The 20,516-nt window shown below is 42.4% G+C and overlaps 1 protein-coding gene and 1 long non-coding RNA gene across 2 annotated transcripts in view; one reads left to right on the top strand and one right to left on the bottom strand.

The window, feature by feature from the left end:
- Window positions 1-20,374, bottom strand: part of LOC110982023 (thrombospondin type-1 domain-containing protein 4-like) — a 118,915-nt gene extending 98,541 nt beyond the window's left edge. Inside the window, exons 1-2 of the mRNA XM_022240161.2 lie at window positions 19,749-20,374; window positions 6,668-6,791 (exon numbers count right to left, since the gene is read on the bottom strand). Of these exons, the coding sequence (XP_022095853.2) occupies window positions 6,668-6,791; window positions 19,749-19,759 (135 nt within the window). The 5' untranslated portion in view covers window positions 19,760-20,374. The remainder of the gene's footprint in view (window positions 1-6,667; window positions 6,792-19,748) is intronic.
- LOC147799087 (uncharacterized) lies at window positions 17,163-17,729 on the top strand. The gene is made up of 2 exons (XR_015425265.1): window positions 17,163-17,195; window positions 17,457-17,729. It is a non-coding gene; the product is annotated as an uncharacterized LOC147799087 (long non-coding RNA).
- Window positions 20,375-20,516: the final 142 nt, after the last annotated feature.

The following is a 20,516-nucleotide window of genomic DNA, read 5'->3' on the forward strand; positions in this document are numbered from 1 at the left end:
GTATTTTGCCTGGGCATTGCTTCTGAGTAAGTGTTTAAAAAAGAGGGAAAAAATGACAATTACAATGTACATGTTTATATAAGTATACTAATAAGACGCCTCAGATGCCTTCTTCCCATAGTTTTTTTCCAATCATGTGCGCCGTAATAATCACCCTTTGATGAGAGGTACACAGTAAACGAGTGTTAAACACCCTCCTGGTGACACTTTATGAAGATGTTGTGATTTCACTAATCTAAAGCTAAACACGTTGTGGTGTTTATCTTTAAACAAATACGTGTTGATGTGTTAATAGTAACACGACACAAAAACATTTATCGGATGGTAACTCTTTCTGAACACCGAAATACGTTTGCTCCAAAAAGGTGATTAATTTTAAATGGTCACGCTCACTATTAAAGCAACGACACATTTATAATGACAGAGTAATTTAAAAACAAAATTGCACCTAAATTTTACGGCGTCAAGTTAAAAAACAGTCCCACGCCATAATAGGTCTTTTCCATGAGGAGCTGGCCTTGGGAGTTACCGGTATAAAATCTCGATGAAACTGGAAAAACGATCTCAGATGTTTCCGATGAAGGAAACAACTCTCATAATTACTCAATAAGAAGGAGCCAGCTCAGATGGTTTTGCCATTAGTCAGGTGGTGTTTGCATGCCGGTGAAATTGGTGTCCAGATTCCTGCAAAATGTACTGTCAACTGCGCTGACAAGACCTACTTTAACGGCAAGGGTAAAATGGCCAATGACAAAACCCATGTATTTAAGGATTTTGTTCTTTTGAATCCCTCAACTGTGTCCAGAGTTACGCCTAAAAAAATCACCGTACGTCATGCTGGGACAGTGGTTCTATGAAACGTTTAAATCACGATATAAAAAGTTAAATATAAAAAAAATCAGGCAAAATCTGACATTGCAGCCCGTGCACAGTAAGACTCGTCTCATAGTTGGGCAATATGATTGATCATTTCGGCAATACACATATTAAAGCAGTATATTGTTGACGCTCTAACTGACATGGTATCATCGTTTTCCTAAGGCTCCTGACAGTGGCAACGAGGATCATTATATCAAAACAAAGGACGCCATGAACGAACTTATAAAGGGAATTATTCGAGGCTGAAAAGAACATACTGGGAAGGCACAGGTTCCTGAAATTTATATTAACTTTATAGGTACAACAGCGAAGCAGGCAACGTATGAATTATGGAGTAGATTTGAACCTAGCATTATACTTATATATGCCAGGTTTCACAGGCACCAGTCCATAGACTCCATACGCCCTAGGTCGGAGCCTCCTGGATTATCGGAACTCAATCTAACTCATTTGATATAACCAGCGAAAAGCTATCTCTCACAATGTCAACAGATGGATATTACACTTTACTCTCTGGTATTCTTCATTTGACTATGCCAAAACAGTCCAGGCAAACAGCAAATTTGAATGTATGATGTTCTATGTATGCTGTTTGATGACGGTAGCTGCGCAACAGTATAGGAAAAATACCTATTATGTCTCACAACAGCGCCTGTAAAATCCATCCCAAGTAAAATAAACTTAATCATCCAATCAGGGTTCGGATTTTAAAATCTATTAGCGCTCATAACACAATCATTCAAGCAAAAGTCGGGATGCACTGTGTCCCGACTTGGCGGTCAGATAGCCGCTAAGTTGAAATGTGCTTCTGAACAATCTCGTCCCCCTCGAGAAGCGTAAAGGTCATTGATCTTGTCAGGTGTTGGCAGGTGGTTGCCTATTGATGAAACACCTGTTGGAAGCCCCTCGCCCTTGTGCACCTGGTGCCATATGCTGTCTTGTTGAGAGTCTGATTTTTCGAGCAATTGTCCGAGATTCCATCGGTGAATTGATTTATCAAAAGCTGACACATTCGAATTTGGAGAAGAAATATGAGTGGAAAAGTGGTACATATAACAGGTGTTGCGTGCTCAGCTTAACATTCCACATTTATTGTAGTATGCATGCTACAACAATAACACCCATGCCGTTCACAAACCCTAATAAAAAGCGATGAACCTGTGCAACTAGAACTTATTTCGGAACGATGTATTACATGCACATTGAGAAAAATCCAAATTTTAATATCGCGCTAATTACGTGAGCCGACGTCTGAACTAAAGTGTTTCAGCATGTTGGTTTTAGAAACAACTGTCCAATTTAAAGACAAGACAGGTTTCTGTTACGGTTTTCTTCAACTGAATTTCACTTATCCATGTCAGAAAAGATGGCCTAAGCCTTAACTTCACCCAATTGGTAATTGGGCTTGCTCATCAATTACCACCTTGTACTGTTTGGTGTGTCGTTTCACAGGTATCTGTTGACAATGAAAACTCGTTCTGGTCAGCCCACAGATCAGTGGTTCTTTCTGCTACGACGATGAATTTTACTGTAAAGTTCATAACACACCGAAGTGAGTTCTCTGATAAATTTCGAGCGTCAATCATACAAGACCGTGAGTCAAGCAATCCTTTAATCATCAATAACTAGGCTACCTTCAAATATCTGGCGAGTGTTGTACATTTCTGGGGGTTCGGGGAGCTATATCTGAAGGGGCTAACAGGTGTGTCGCCGGGGCCTTCGAGGGATTATATTCAAGGTCACATCAGAGTCACGTACATGTAAGGTCATACCAACTGAGAAGTCGAAGTACGGCGTGATCGGATAGCGTCGAGATATATCTTGTGTCCTGCCATTTTATTTGTAAATTGTAGGCTTAGGCCTATCTCGAATATTTTAAATCTGTTTTCGTAAAACCCCGCACTTTATCATACTTTTGTAAAGATGAACTTTGATCAAAGTAACAATTTTGTACTGTGAACATAACTTGGCTTATACTCTGAACAAAGTCCGTAATGCCGCTAAAGACCTAAACTACAAGTCCAATAAATGTGAAACCGGGAGATCCAAAGTAGAGCCTCAGCTACTGTCCTGGAATTTTTTAATGAAAGGTAGGGTTGTCATTTCTCTGTTTTTGTTTGCTTTTTAAGTTGTTTATTTATTCTGTCTTTTTTTGTGGGTGTGTTTTTCCGAGCATTGCTTCTGTCGTGTTTGGTCGAGTAGGAAGGTTCAGTTAAGTCAAGCTTATTTATTTATTTTTTTGGTAGCACAGTAAACGAAATATCGCACTCCGTTTCTGCTAAAATATCCTTCCTGCGGGTCCTGTTATAAACTATTACTCATCAATAGTGAGGATTATAGGATGCACACTGCCTGGGTACAGCCAACCCACTAAAAGTGTTAAAAGACTGCACCTTCAGCGGGGAAGAAGCGAGAAATATGGAAATGAATTCCACGTGTTTCCAATCAACATAATCAAAGCGACCAGGGGGGGCGAATCAACCAGTCAAAATTCGCAGCTCGGTTGTCCCTTACAAATACTACCTAATTCCTCAGTGGTCGATCATGGAATCAGAGGTCATTCCTATTTTCTACTTGGTGGTTCAATTTACTCGATAATTGTCAACTCCTTTGTGGCTTAAGTGGGGCCTGAGTGGATTTTGACGAGACGTGTGGAGATCGCAGCGGGGACAGGGTAGTCCACGGGTGGGATTAGTGCCTTCTCGGCCACCGTTTGGCGCCTATACGGAACCTTGAGGAGGTCGAGAAATTGACTGTGATCTTCCGGCTGCGATAATACAATTAACCGTCTACTTTGTGACAATTACTGTTACACGAGTTGGAATAACAATTTCTTAATTGGATTCAGCAGGGGTGGGAAATCCCTTTTTCTTCAGGTTAATATGCAAGGTTGTTAAAGTGGTCCCAATTTCACGGCGCTTACGGGTACCAGAAAATTCTTAGTATGTGGGCGATCCTATTTCACGGCCAAAAAAAAATTCTTGCTACGGTTATTGAGGAATATTTGTCAATGCGCATGCGTGTTTTGCAATCGTCTACTGAAAAAAAAAAGTTCGCCGTCTGCTGCGCGGAATAATGTAGTAACCCATGTGGTTACTCTATGGAAAGTTCCACAACAGGTAACTGGTGTCTTCACAGTACATGTATAAAAAGCCTTCAAGGTGAATAACTGTTAATTTCTAAGGATGCACAAGATGAATCTTTGTGGCTTCCGTTACAAAGAGGGATTTATATTTCGGGTTAACATTCTGGCCTAAACTTGTTTTCATTAGGATTTTGCAGGTCGTGGATTATGTGTGGCCTTCTGTCTTGAAAACAGCGACCAATCGCCATTTGTCTCCTTTGTAAAGGTCAAATCGGCCTTCAAGCGCAGAGTTTCTGCGCAAGCCTTTTAAGCGTAGACTCCTCGCTTACGGAGCCCATGAAATAGACTCTATGCTAACGGTGCCTCGCGAGCGCAGAATTCCACAGTAAGCAGTGCTGTGAAATTGGGCACTGATCCATTATCTCGTATTTTCTTTCAACTGACTGAATTTCAAATTAGCTGGATCAATTTTGTTTAGACAGTAACAGTTCTGAATAATCTTTATGCATCCTGAGGGTTAAGGTTAATAATGCATGATAAAGAAGGCGTACACTGACCTTCAGTTGGTTTCCTTTCTATTTGTTTTGTTGTGTTGTGTTGTTTTGTTTTGTTTTGAGAGTGTTTGTGTGTAAAGATTTGTTCTTGAGATATGTTGAGACCTTGTTTGGGGATCGACCCTTTTATCGTGTGGGATTTTACGGGTGTCAGTGGTCCCTATAGGCCTATCCATGAATTTGTGAGGGCGGAGTTGAACGTGAAAGACTGGAAAAATACAATTATTCGATTTGTGTTACTTTTAAAAAGCGCTAAAATGTCAAAACACTTTCAGAAACATTGCATGCCATGCATTGGTACTATTTGAGACGATGATCACGATTAATCGCGTGCTTAGGTGCACATTAGCCTTTTATACCGACAATTTGTATTTTGAGATTAAAATCTTGGATCAATATAAACATGAAGCTATACCATAGTTCCATGATATCAAAGAAATCACAGCAGTTTGGTAGTGCTTAAATCAAGGTTCCTCGCACAAAGAGACCACCCAGGACGGGTGGGGGCGGAGAGAGCAGTTCTTCACGTAGACTAAACTGCGTCAGCCGCTGAGCTCAGACGGCCGTACGTCAACAGTCATTTGGGCGAAACAGTCCCGTACGATTTCCAGGCGCACAGCATCGCTGCGTCCCCGTTGAAATTGAACCGCCTTGACGCCAGTGTGTGACTCACTGCGATGTTGAAGGCTCTCTTCCTCGATGATCTTGAGATTATTGTACTTGAAAGGGTTCATTAGCCATCTGTGCCACTTAAGTGATTACCTAAATTTTTGTTTAAACGCAGTCACGAGTCTACACTGTTTTCGGTCGATTGCAGAAATAGAAAGGTGATTCGCCAAATGTAGGCCTACTGTTTCAAAATTCGTTTGTTGCCTTTCAGCTCAACGAATGAAGTATATAAAAACATGTTTTGCACTTCAGAGAAAGGTTATCATACAAGAAAAGGTGACATTGTGCTGTGCTGGGCTTGGCTGGGCTGGGCTGGTGGGCTTTGCTGTGTTGGTATAAGTATTCCTCCTTCTTCATGCGCGATAAAATTTACTTACAAAGTATCCCCAGTTGATCATCAAGCTATCACAATTAGCCTTTTAGAGGTATGGTGGACACAATAGGAGGGTGCAATTTAGTTTGGGTAAAATCTTTTGTGTTTGCTCCAAATTTACCACTTCAAACAGCGCCCTCCTATTGTGTCCGCCATACTTCTGAAAGGCTAATAAAGCCATGCTGTCATAGTAATCTGCACGCTCAAGCCTGTACCAGCCAAGTTTGGCGCGGATGATTGAACAAGAGCAGCTTCAATCCGGTTCAGAAGCGTGATGTCATTTCAGTTTAAACCACGCCCACTTCACATTGAGTTACATGCCTGTTTTCCAATACTCAACTTCGTCTCCGTCTCAGGCTTCGAAGCTAACTCCCTGACTGTGGGCCTGAAGCGTTTAAATTAAATCGAGGTACTGTAATTCACTTTTGGCTCTTTTGCATCTTTTTGATGTTTTGACTTAATATTGCGCTTACAACTTCAAAGTCAGGTAGTAAAAAACAGTTGAAGCCTGAGACAGAGCCCAAGTCGAGTATTGAAAATGGAACCAGGGAACCGGAAGTCAACGCTCAAGCGTGACGTCATTTTGAACCATGGAGGAAGAGTAGTGCAAACGAATGGAATACGCGCGAGTCCCAGGAGAAAGGGGGTTCGAATAAATGGGAGCGTTAGCGCCCGTGCGCGCGTGCTAGTCGTGTTGACTCCCGAGTGAAGGAAAATGGTGCGTGCTCTCGTTGACCCGCACGTCGAACTCCGTGTGCTCAGGAGTATACTTGTGTTAACACGAGTTGCACACTTGAAGATAGACACCACTTCATTGTTACCTTGTGCCCATCGAACCTCAACCGATAATTATATCTCTCCTTTCCTGAAGGCAACAGCTTTTATCGAGTTTCCACACGAAATGTAACTGCAAAGTCAAATACTGAGCCACTCATATCTAACAAACTGTAGTATAAAAGGAATCATTTTAACGCGAGCACGAATTCAAACTGCTTACAAATAATCTGTCCTCTTCGAAGGTGACATATGACACAGTGGGCACAAACGATAGCTGCAAAAAGTATGTATAGTGAAGCATTTATACCAGGATAATAAAAGCACACTTACCTCCCTGGTTCTGAAATGACTGCTCAGTGCGCCCGCTGATGTCACAAACACAATTGCTAAGACAATGCTGACTCTCTTGACTGCCATGGTCGTTTTTGACAGTAGTAAACACGAGGAACACAATCTAGGAAGTCACAGGGAGAAACATGTGTCAATGCATTCAGATTAATTGTCTCCTTTACCCCAGCAGCTAAACCCGGGTCCCTTTTTGCAAGGACTGTCCACGGATCACTGACGAGTGCGTGTACGGACACACGTGCACACTTCGTGCATCACATTAACTGCGCGCGACATGCTGCATCATAAAAAGGGCATTCACTGCAAAAGTCAGGGTCATACTTGGCAAGTTGCGTCAGTTAATTTACTTTCACTCGTAAGACTCATTTTGTGTCCATTAAGACAGCGCACAATGATAAGATGTTACGGGATGTGAATTGACGTGCCGTGCCGAGCGTACGCGGTAGAGAATGAGCAGTAAGGGACCGGATTTATGGCTTCGGGGAGCTGGGAGCAGTCGGTATTCGATCATACGCTAATTTGAAGACAGAATGATGGCAACGGTAGCCTCTTGAAAAATGACTTGACTTGCTGGGATGGAAGTTTACGTTGAAGTCTTCCTTGGTTGGAGTAATGGGATAAGTGTGAGCAGTTGGGCACACGTACCGGTTAGATGGAAAAGTGCAATCTCCACGCAAATACATATACATTTCCATAAACGTCTTCACTAAATTGTTTGAAAATTTGCGGCCACTCACAGTGGTTAGGCTAGTGTACCAGCGTTGTATCAAGCGCAAGTCTCTATACCCCCTTCTCTCTACGGCAGCTAAACGTGTACTTGTCCATTGTGAAATTTTGAGCGGTTCCCGCCCGTGTCATGTAGCATCTCTTTGACTACGGTACCAATAAATTCCTTCAACCACGACCGACACCAACCTAAAACTCGGGAGGATTTTTGACACGCCACCGTTAAAACCAAAGCTCTCAGCTTATCGGGATGATAAATGACGCAGAGGATATCTCGATTGGGTGTTTGGTCGGATTCGGGTCAGTGTTGAGCCACTTGGCAAGTGACCCGCGCACTTTGATTATATGAAAAGGCCATGGCTCAAGCAATAAACTACTGCCCGTATAGGGCGCGGGGAGCCAACGTTCAAACTCTTCTAATTCAGTATTGTACGGCGATGGCGTGCACATCCTTTGTTTCTTACAAGTCTTCGAAACCACGAACAGCTAGCGATGTTTTAATTGATAATTTCAAATGTGATTCCAAGTGTTTAAATCCGTAGTATAATATATTACTTATATGGGACTTCCATTTGTATCAGAAAAGGTAATTTTCGAGTTGAAAACTGTCTTTAGGATAAATATTTTGTTTCATTTTGTTTACTTGCTATTCCTTTTTGACCGTGCAGTGCCAACTTTGTTGCCAGGGTTTCTGTGATGTTGGTCGGTTGTTCGTGTTGCATCTAGCTCCACGCGTTGTAGTGTAAGTTTTGATCGAACGTAAAGTAAAGAACTTCATGACTATACGCGTACCAAACTCAATGGACAAAATTTGAATGAGACGCATCACTTTTTATAATGGTGCAAGTCATGTTGAAGGGAAATATTTCCTTTAAACGACATTTTGAAGGTGAGGCCTTTAACATACATTTCAGGAAAAAACTCAATGCTGAAGGTGGGAGTTTTACAAAATAAATCGTTGCTATGCGTGGATTTTAGGGGTATTATTTTGAGGAGATCACGGCACAGCATGTGCATTAAAGGCGTGTTTGCGTGCAGGATTCACAGCAGATCGAGAAGCCAAAATGGGAATCCTTTTCCAGAATCTCCATGAAACAAAGGGCTGGTGAACACATTGGAAAGATTTTAGCTTTAAATGAAACAGTTCCTTATGAACACCCCCTTTTAATGAATGGAATAGGCGCACAGGTCGTTGTACGCACACAACGCGTAAACCCCTCCCCCAGTGCTATGTATACAAGGATACCATAATTATTTTCATACCAAGAATGCGGTCGATGCCTCGATAACTGCTATCCGAGGGTAATTACTTCTACAACTGCCAGGTTCGCAATAACCCGCGACCCTGCCTTTATTCACCAACTTGAGGCATCGAAATCCAGGGTTTCCGCTCTGGCCTAGCACCAAGTTCACCGGTGATGTGTACTTGGGAAAAGGAAGGGGGACTCCCATCACAAACTCGCTGTCGTGACTTGGCACACACCTACGGATGTATTGCTGGACGTGCAAGCATGCATTGCAATTGACAGGACACGAAGCAACGGTTGGTCATGCGACAGGCCTGTGCAGTCTAACCAAATTACAAACCTTGCATAAATTACATCAATACTTTTTGCGAATTTTAGGCTCTGGAGCTGAAAATTAGAGACCTACAATTTCGCCGTGAAAATTTGTGGCGCACTGAAGTCGATTCGCAATTTCTGTATGTTTGTCTCTCAGCTGTTACGTTTGCACCCCATAACATTGTCAGTGGGTTTCACATCCGTACTGATATTTAACAGTGGTGTCTCCATGTTTCGTTTTATTTTCTAAAGAAGGAATGAGGCACGAAAGAAAGGTCTATTGTGGCAGTGGAATGGTATGTCAAGAGTATGGAATTCCATATCTGCCGTCGTTCGTCGCCCGTCGTGCGTCGTCCGTCGTGCGTCGCCCGTCGTGCGTCGTCCGTCGCCCGTCGTGCGTCGCCCGTGGTTTTTTTTGTCACGATTGCGCAGTGGTATTTTTAACTTTGACCCTTGATCGTTTCACATGTACATGTCCTTGTTCGATCGATCCACCATGCCTGACTCTCATTTAGCAATAGAACTAGAAGATGTACATGTATTCGTTTTTGCAGTTGCGCCAAACTCCAATTGGAAGAAGAAATAATATCCTGACATCGGCTAAGTAACGTGTATATGAAATAATACCATTTTGGTTACATAAATAAATCAACAAAATAGACATTTGTTAGGGTAGATTGTTTTTCTCGATAACTTAGTTACTCTAGACGTAACTTTACTCGTTAACATAAATAATGCTGATGTACTGGACAACCTGTTCTCATTGGTCTATCCACCATGGCATACACACCCACAAAAAGCAACACGTCATATTTTCTGAAACTTAAACCAAGTGGTAATTGCCCCTTAACAATACATTTAATAAACACTTTGTTATCCACAGCACGTCTAGTATTTCTGGATTTCAAGGTGAAATTGAGAGGACAAGATAGAATATCTGTATCGGTTGGCAGATTTCTTCCTGGAATTTGATGAAAACAAGTCGGCACATTTTTACAGTATGCAAATTAGAATAACACTGTGGATAAGTTGGCCGGAACTTTTTTGCTGAAAATGTTTTTCCCCAAAAAACACTTGGTTGAATTCTCAGAGAGGCGATATTTTCTTGTCAAGGGGCAGGGGTAGTCTAGCATTATTGGAATTCATTATGTGACTAGTATATGCTTTGCAGGTGGGATTTGTACTTGCCTTATTCGGAAAAGATCTTTAGAAGTGAATGGAATCATCACATTGTCATTTGTTAAACAACGGCTTTTGCAAGTCCTATGCAACCCATTTGATGGGCGACGCACGACGGACGACGGGCGACGCACGACGGAAAATGGCATGTTTGGAACTGGTAAATGGCAGAATTGGGGGACACAACAAAAAGCAAAATGCAACGGACGACGGGCGACGGCAGATATGGAATTCCATACATGAGGGCAAACCGAAGCATGGCCAAAATAAATCAAATCCATATGAGCCCATCTCTGGACACACATCCACGTCAAAACCAATTCTGCACCTGTATCCGGATTAGTCAGTAGGGGAAATACCTGGCTTTTACAGGTTTAGAAATTGCAGAGTTTCCCAAACCTCCACCTCAGCCCATTTTCTAGGACCCCAGCTTTTTCAGGTTGGCCTCATCGTCCCCTGTGTACCGTGGTCACCTGCCAGCAGAAACAAAGTGTCACCAGCGCCTTACGGTTACTTAAGACCGGTACATAAGAAGGGAACCATCCATCATTTGAAGGATAACCCGCGGGGCTTGGGTGAAATGTGCCATGTTCAGCCTGACTTAGTCATGCCACATGGGTTAGCTTGCCGTGGTTAGACCGACAAAGATTTTGAACAAGAGTAAAGAGAAGGAAACCTCGCCACTGGTCATCTTCATTTGCGAATTAACAATGCGGCAAATCAGTCATTATGGAATTAGTATGCTCACATTTTGTGACCAAGCCCTGCATGTACAATTCTGGATTGTTCACCTAATACCGTAAGATTGATAATGAGTTGTTTTGTTAATGAATTTTCAAGCCTGTTACAAAAATGATGATTCCTCCGTAAAAATTATTAAAAGAATACAATACTATAGTGTGACCTCGTTTGTACTAGGAAGTGTAGTAAAAGGAATGGAGTGCGCTTGTGTTGCTGGTTCTCTGGCTGTCTTAAACACGCTTGAGCACGAAATGTATTCACTTAGGTACTGTATGCAACAAAAGTGCTGTAAAGAAGTTGACACAACCCTGTCTGCGTCTCTTTCCAATTCACAACGCAGTGTTTACAGAAACAGACACACAAGAGATCCTATACCTCGTACTTTTGAAACTTAATGTTATTTTCACTAACTTAATAGATGTATTTGTCGGAAACTTTAAGAGGTCTCGAGGTCAGCATGAATACACACGGCTCACAAAGGGCTTTGTGAGGCAAACGTTGCTCACCCATATCGTGAACACTGTTCATGAAGCCAACAGCATCTACCGACGGCGGCTGATAACTCTGCCAGAATTTGTAAAGTTTGCTACCACTTCATCGTGTTGCAATGAGTCACTGAATTTTGTTACTCGAGTCGACTCGAGTCGCGGAATCGAAGTGACTCGAATCGAGTCATAAGATCAAGATGATCGAGTCGAGTCTTCTGATAAAGCACGAGTCGAGTCGGGTCATTTGCCTGCAGTGACTCGAGTCGAGTCATTTACCTAAAAGGACTCGATAGAATTGAAGTCAACTCACCAAAACTGTGACCTGAGTAACTTCATGTTTCTGGACATGGATTAAATTGGTTGAATCATAGTTTCCGACAACACTACTCAAATTTGTCTTTTTCAATTTCTGGGCAGAGGGGCACCACCCTACACTACAGCAGGGGACCCCTTCCCCATCTTTCTCATCAATGACATCATCCCTGGTACCAATGAAGGGTACCAGGGGACAACCCAAATTGACTGGACCCTCATATATTGAAGAGATGTTGGGATACTACGTATGTGAATGCACGTTCCATAGGCCTACATATTCGTTTTTCAGTCTAGGCTGTGATGTTCAAATTTGAAAAAAAATATGAGTTTCAGCACTTAGTGTTAATGCCAGTGCAGGAGACAACGCTCCTTACATGCATTTAGTTGTAACCAACAAATTTCCAGTGAAGCTCTTCTCATGTTTTCGTCATAATAGCCGCATGCTTGGTTTTAGTGAATTGACAGAACATCGTAATTGTCTCTGTGTATTGGGAAATGAGCGAAATTTTTCGTCACAGCTACGTCCCTCCGTATGAGGTGACTGAAAAAGAGGCAGATCGGTCCTGACTCAACAAATAAAAAGCAAAGAAGTGCCGCCTTCATTTCAAACAGAACAGCAAGAAAAAGGTAACATGTGTACAGTAAACACATTCTTGATACAAGGACGAAATATACCGACTTTCCGTCCGATTGTTGCCAATAGCGTCCACATCAAAAACTAACATGTGGGGATCTTTGAAACCATGGAATGGGTTGCCAATAAAATGGAAGAATGTATTTACCTCGTGCAAACCATCTACTTCAATTTCAAAACACAGCTAAAAGGAGTTGGCTTCTTGCCATGTCATTATTCCCTCAAATGAATTCGTCGCCGTTCCAGCGATATGCACTACGGAAAGTGTTTGCGAACCCCCTGAAAGTTTGGGAAACTAATCGGAATTTAATAACACATACAAGTCTTGGGTCAAGGGAAAACTGCCGTCCTCTTTTCAAATAATAGTTGAAACGCATTACTACCAATATCACATGGGTCACACAGGGCTTAATATGTTCTGGGGTTCTGCCTTGCAAATGAATCCATGCCCTGAATTTCGACGCCATCATTCCTGAATGGAAATCTTTTTAACAGTGATATTTGCGACTAAAGTTCTGCAAATATTCCCGACCAGCGACCGTGAATACGAATTGTCGATGTCATGGAGTTTTCGTAATCTCCCGCTGTTCAAGCGATTGTTGCTGTTAGATGTGACCATGGGCTATAGGAATAAACAAGATGACCCAAGAAGAAGAGTGGGACAACACCAAAGAGAAAGGTATCAAGCATGGATAACAATGGGATGGCACCTTCAGGTCGACATCCCAGGGTCAAAACGGGTGAGTGCACTAACGCGAATTAATCGGGATGGTGATCAAACTAACAAGTTTTAATTCCAAAGGGTAGGTATCTTCTTGGCTCTTCCCTTGGATCTCTGCTCATAAATGACTGAGAAGAGTCTCCCAACGAAACAGGTCACGCGATGAGCCAGAAATCAAGAGTCTCAGGATAACAAAGAATAATCTTTACTGTACAGCCAGATGTGGGACCTCTGGGCAAAGAAAGTATCCAAAGATGTATTGGGGGAAAATACCGTTGGCAGGCAAGAGAGCGGACCTAATCTTTTTCATTTTGAAACTCCAGGCACGCACAATTATTTGCATACACACAAATTCGCACCAAAAGGCATTCGACTTAAAAATCCATTACAGGTTAAGATGAGGAAACTATAGCCTGCGCTAGACAAGGTATATCTTGGTATTATATGCAAAATCTCATCACAATTATAGGAAGCCATAAACAGTTACGAAATTTAAAACAAATATCCACGGTGACCGTTGCCCAGCTTAGATCACAAGCTGACGAGTTGATTCATGTATACTCTACTGATGGTATCAATAAGACACCGAGCTCTCCTCCATGAACCGCCGGAGACAACAGTGATATATCAGGCACTTTTGGGGAGGGACAAGGGAGACCAAATTACTAGGAGGTTTCAGTAGAAGTTCCAGTAATTCCACGGTCAATACAATTTAACAGCATCGTGCAATGTGTTAAGTTGATACATTGATAGGAATGATATCCTATGCTCACGATTACCCAAATTCTGGGTATGGACCCACAGGCCTTTCAGATACCATAGCAAATAAGATTAGAATATACCCTTGGCAGATCCTGGTTTATGCATTTAGTGAAAGTTATTTAGACTACTGAATTACAAGGAAAACCAGACCCGCCGCTCTTTATCATCTAGTATATCACTGTTTGGGGGGAAGGGGAGGGGGCAAGAACGAGTGCCAAGAGCATGCTCGTTCAGGATGTGGGGCAGCTTGGAGAGCAAGAGCAGGGATGCAGGATGCTTGTTCACTCGGTCACTGACTTCATTGTTGATGGTCAAGACGATTGGACAAATCCAGATACCTCTTTGGAGGCGAGGCCCAGTGAGCAAACCTTCTGTTTCTGATTTCGCACAAGTCCGTCCGGAAATTTGAACAGTGTGTGGGCGTGGAGTGAAACGTTTCTGACCACAAATAGCGGATTAGAAGACAAACTATGAAAGCTGAAAAAAGTTGGTTAGTAGCTCTATCGCAACCTGTCTTCTTTTAATTTCTCCCAAGGACGGGTGAACATAGCCAACCCAGTAGACAAACAGTCACAAAGCATTATTCTCGACAGGAATGGTTGCCACGTGCAGTGTGGACCTCTCCAGGTCTCTCTAGTACAGGGACTCCTCGCTCCACTCGTCTCTGTTAAGCATTCAGCGATATTTCTGTGTTCTTGATATAGTGAATGTTGTATTTTCTTTTCTCTCAATTTTGAACAAAACGGCAAGTGTTTTTTACACATCAGCTGGTGTGGCACCTAATCATAAGGTGTAACTTAAAGGGTAAAATGAATACTGAGATACGTGTAGGACTTCAAAACCGTTCACCCTATAGTTTTCAGAAATAAAAGAGCGTCCCCCAGAACTACGAAATGCTTTTACCTCACAAACTTGAATAGTGGAGCAAGGCTGTGTTTTCACAATCATTGCGAATGAGGCGCTGTTATTTTTGTTCAAAGGTGATTGCTTTCACAGAAAGCTATAGTGGTTTTACTGGGTTCACGTGACAGATAGGCCTAGTGTTGTTTAGCAAGCGAGGGAAGGTGGACAGCTTTTGTAACAATGTAAGGAGTTTTCCAAAGGAATAGATGACTTTCAGCTGTTTGTAATTCGGAAAAATAACCAGCCGATGACTTGGAAAGCATCCCTATGGAGAACATTGCATCCATGTTCAAGACAATCATCTGCCTTAAGTTTTCATCAACTGGCAGGTTAAGAAGCGTTATCAGTCGCCAGAACCAGGAAAAATACATAATTGAAGCTGCTGCAATACACTTGTTGTCCCCGGCATTGGCAGATCCAGGGGCTAACGGGAGCCATGCATTCAGTCCTTATACATGTGTACTATTTAATGTCAGAGGTGATTTTTTGATTGTTTAATTTCTATTCTATGATCTCAAAGTCTGTAACAAGCCCCGCAGTTAAAAGGTTTGGTGTGCGGAGGATAACCAACAGAGAAACTTTGTATCTGCAATTATTATATAAAGAGAACTATTCCTAACAGTAGGCACTCCAAATCGACAGAGCAGTCGAGTCCTCGGCAACGACTAACAGGAAAAGCTCAAAGAAAAAAATCACAAAGACTGACAATCGGCACCAGCGACCGACTGAAAGCACTGGATGAAACTTGGCACTGCAGTAGAAGCTTCCATGTTACAATACTTAATAATCCATTTTCTTCATTCGGGTTGGCCACCGTTTCTGGCTTTTCTTTGACCTGGAAAACTTGAATACAGTGAAGTAAAAGAAACTTTTGGTATTGAAAAGAGTTAAAATCTTGACTATACAAAAATCTTACCTGCTCGGTGACCCTTTAGCATAGAAACCACCTGTTGGTAGTTATACTTGGGCCTGAACCTAGGTCTGCAATCCCTATCAGGCAACTTCAAGTGGATGCGTTCCATATGGTCTTATAACGTGTTGTCATGAGAGTGGCCTTGGCAATGACTGAAATCGACAGGAGGTTTTGCACCTCCCCTCAGGCCTTGGACACTTCCATGTTTGTATTACCTCCGGCATCCGTCCGGCACATGGCTTCCATTCATGAAGATCTCCATGTTCAACATCAAACTCGCTCCATCAAAACTATTTAAACTGTAGCCGTTTGGCTTCCAAATGGTATATTGGTGTTGCACAGGAATATGCAATGACTGGATGTCGGCCAGATTGTGAGGAAAGACATACCAACTGTCGATTCTCATGAAATGTCATGAAAGCATCTGTCTCTTGTGAAGTTCTGCCAAGGAAGAACTACGCACTCCGAGGACCTCGGAGGTGATGTTTTTGCTTTCGGCAGCAATCAGATCATCAGATCAATGGGTCATTCGATAAATCCACCGTGACGCTGTAAAATCCTTAACTAGAACGAAATGATTTCTCATACATTTATACAGAACTGTATTACTTTTGCCCTTTCTGCATGCTACAACACCTAGGCCTAGTATCCCGCTGTCTGTCCTCCACACAGACAGCGAAGGGGACATCTTCCTAAATATTTGAAAGTTCCCAGGCCCGGCGCTTCTTTTGACCACTCAACCCATTTCAACGCCAGGGTCTAGAATCAAGGGTACATATACATTGTCGTTACCTGGGGAACCCCAGTATGAGGTTATCCCGAGTTTTCGCGGTCAAGGCTGTTGTCGGCTGAGGTTTCACGGACCATTACTTTGATTTGACAATTAATTACGCCATTCGGGAATGGAGTCACTGAAGACAGCTGACAGCTGTGACCTCGAGCGAAAACCACAGAGGGAAGCAACGCCCATGGCGATGAGACGTCCTACGGTAACTTTCATAGCTCAGGGAGGTGGGGGGGGGACACGGTCGACCACAGAGCAAAAGCGAATACACTTTTCCCCCATACATCCACACTCGCTCGCTAGTTGAAGTCGTATGTGGCAAATACCGGGCACGAAAGTCAGAAACAAATTCAACTCCTCTCTTCATTTCAATTCAGGTTAAGCTTGCATGTACGAATTTGAAGAAAACAGATATGAAATGACTGCACATCCTTGATTTTTCCTTGGACTGATGACAATCCATAAGACATATAAGACAGGGAAACATTACTGTCACGGACCGGCTTGATTTAAGTCTAATCTTGGAATGTGTTATGAGTTTGGTAGCCATCCGAGTAGTCATAATAGTTCCCACCCCGTCATGCTTGTAACCAGTATTTAAAGAGCTCAGTGGGATATGAAATGGTCAGTTGTCTGTAACTAGTCATATTGCTTGACTTATACATGTATGAGGCTGGATTAGCTCAATGGTTATATTTCTACAAAACTTTGACACATTATTCTTGCGCAACGTACTTTGCCGTGGAGGCCCTCTCTCCGATCGAGTTGTGTTGGCACATAACGTGAGTTGTCGTTCTTCATCAAGCTTTCAAATTTTGTTCACTTTAATTTTGCGTTTGTGTCGTGTTGACATTGCAGCCTTGTTTTCTTCAACCTTGTGACTAAGCTAGCTTTTCGTCGTTGGTTGATGAGATCCAAAATAGGACATTTGGCTTCCTTTTCAGTTTCGCACATTGTAGAGAAAGTTTTGTGCATGTGTCGTGTGACCGACGACTGTTGCACGTCAGCGACCTGACGACTGTTGTGTGTATTTTGTGCAATAGATTTACTCAGAGGAGAGAGGCGGGTCCGCACAATGCCCTTGGGAAGTTATTGAAAGTTAGCGTGTAGTGCCCTTGGGAATTTAGTAGATTTTAATTTACAATCACCTAGAAACCTAACTTTATATTCCCAACTAGGAGTCTCATCTTCATAAACAAATACACTTCTGGTTATTGTCATCCTCATATTTTAGATCTTTATATTATAGTGTAGCCTATGCTGTCTCATAATTGTTGGATTGAATAATGAAATCTAATCTGAAATGCAATCACGGAGCGTCATGTTGTACTGAATACATATATTATTCTTTGATTAATCTGTGGTCACTTAACAGTTTCCTGTCCTCAATTTAAAAGTTGAGCGGACCCACTACGTCAAGGTGGCAACACCCCCCACGTAACCGTGACATTACATTGTGACACTGACAGCTGAGTGGACGACTCCCTGTGCCGGTTCAGGCCTAGTGTACCAGATATAGGCCTAGACTCAATCGCACGTGAGGGATTTGAATTCCTATTTCACTAATCTGACGGGTTCCAGAGTAAGAGGGGGGCATGCTTGCAATGTTACTGGATCAGATATTACTTGTGGTTGTTAGCTTAAGAATTGACTCTTGTAATTCGAAAATTATGCCGTGATATCCATAAATAAAGTGTTTATGTGGATGTACATCAGTTGTATGCCACGCACTTAATTGATAACATATTTCTTTTTTGCTGTAGATTCTTCCTTGATCTTTACAGCATTATCTTCATCTGCATGCATTCTATTCCTTACTTGGAAATTTCTCACATTTAAGTGACGGTCAGCACCTTCTAACGACAATGTTTACCTTGGGTCACACTCACTTGCAGGGTAAAACCAGAAAATACGCACAGTGACTTTACGCAGCACTGAAAGTTTTATGCAAGACATGACAAAGGTGATCAAGTTCAGCTCAAAGGCGTGAGTCCCCAGAAGAGGCACGTGCGCATTCCTGGGGAAGCGGTTTTACCTACAAACCAAATAAACAAATAGGGTATGTGCGTCAATCAAAAAAAGTGGACGAGACCATGTGAAGCTGGGGCAACTGAGCTATACGAGATATTCTGATAGCAAATTTCGTACGTATCGGAACTTTGCGCGGACATAATTATGGGCCTCCTGCCCTGGTTAATCGTGGTGGAGTAGCAACATCGGCCGGCATCATCACTATGAAATGGTTCAAGATCCAGCACGGACGTGCAAGACAGAGCCTACAACTGGTTTATGGGCAAGTCCAGAATATGTGTATGCTTAACTCTTTTACAGAATATTCAGTACACCAAAGTCTGTGTATACAAATCAAATTTAAAGATATGAATTACGCGTTACCAACTTGCAGCTGCCCTTGGATGTCCGAGGAAATGTCAAGGAACAACGGAGTTGTTTCCATTAAGAGTTCAACTTCGAGTATTATTTTCTTCAAGGTGTACATAATGGGCAATTTAGAAAATGCTCTAGAGTTCCCCATCTGAATAATTGGTACATTCAAGCGTAAACATTTCACAGTTACAGCGCTGCACGAAAAAAATGATGAAGTCCGAGCAGATAAAAAAGAGACTGTCCAGCCGGAGTTGTGAGGTCAAGTTTAGTATGATTGATTTACAAGATATGGGATAGGAACTTCCAAAATTATTTTGATGACCGCTTTGCTTGATAAACATTTGGAAAAGTTTGGTAATGAAAGCTCAGAGAAAAATTGTGAGCGACGATGTCCACGGCGGAGGAAGTGGACGGATCTGGCCTGAACTCGCATGAACTGGGGCCAGCGAAGTTTGTTTGTCGTGTGGGTATGGAATTCGAAAAATGTGAGAAAGAAATCACTAAATATAGTTGACCATCAATCACTGTGTTTATATAGGGTGATTCGGACACCAGAATTAAAAGCCATAGCTGCAGTGCCAAAACGCGAGTGGACAAGGTGGTACGCGCGCGTTAAATGCTTTTTGACCAATATAGTGCTGTGAATGCCCAATGCACGCACCCGTTAAACTTACAGACGCGTGAGTGAAGTGCCATTAGTCTTTCAGCACGTGATAGTTATTTAATTGCTTTGCCTGGGTGTGCATTTACGAACAATACAGTATAAGAAGGTAGAAAGTTCGGCAATGCGACTACGAGAGCACCCGTTTAAACTTCCCCTTAAACGTCCCCTCCCTGAAATTTATCTTTTCGCTGTCCTATCCAAATCATAATCCCAAGGTAATCAATACGTACTGCGCCTCTAAAGTAAAATCTCGAACGGGAATAATTTACGTAGAAAAATTTCTTACCTGAATCTCATAGAGTTTCCAGAATCTTGAGGATTAACATATTTCTCTTGTTCTTCTCTGCATGTGGAGAATTTAGTTCCTACAACAAAAACCAAAGGTGCCACTTAGTTACAGGGCTATGAGAAATGTCAGCCATTAACAGTATTTTCCTGGGGCGGTTATAGGCCATCCAACATTTTCCAGGTTAAGTTTAACGTCGAAGGAGGATAATTGCGATGCAGTCCGTATCATTGAAGCCTCAGTCAGAATCTTGAGTTCATTCCAAATGGTAGTCCTTAAGAACTTGAACACAGACTTGCCTGAAGATACGCAACCTTGAAGTCTCTACCGTCAAGTAAACAACCACATTACAACAGGCACGTCCATTTTCTGTCTCCTCTCAATCTGCGTATATTGACGAGACTTGGAGTTAGCCTACTTCATCATCATGCCTCATTAAATCCCGAGGCACAGAAATCGATGCTGTTTCAAAGGAGCAAATTCTCTGAATTTCTTTCCCCAACAATCACATCATTTGAGGCAGTACTCCGTTCGCACACAGGAATAGACCACATGTATGTCATACTATGGTCAGACACCCATCACTAAGTTACGTTCCGAAGTTTTAGAGCGCACGCGGCGCCCCCGCGATAACTCAGTAATGCAACAGTGGTCATGCCGACAGCAAATGCACAAATCGTTTTCCAGACATACCCTGACGGTGAAACACTATCGAATATCAGAAGCTTTTTTCTTTTCCCTTTCCATTCGCGACAATAACCTATTGAT

The sequence above is a fragment of the Acanthaster planci genome, linkage group LG05 (assembly GCF_054643075.1).
Source record: "Acanthaster planci isolate LZ-2023a linkage group LG05, COTS_SCS, whole genome shotgun sequence".
In the NCBI taxonomy this organism is placed as follows: Eukaryota; Metazoa; Echinodermata; class Asteroidea; order Valvatida; family Acanthasteridae; genus Acanthaster; species Acanthaster planci.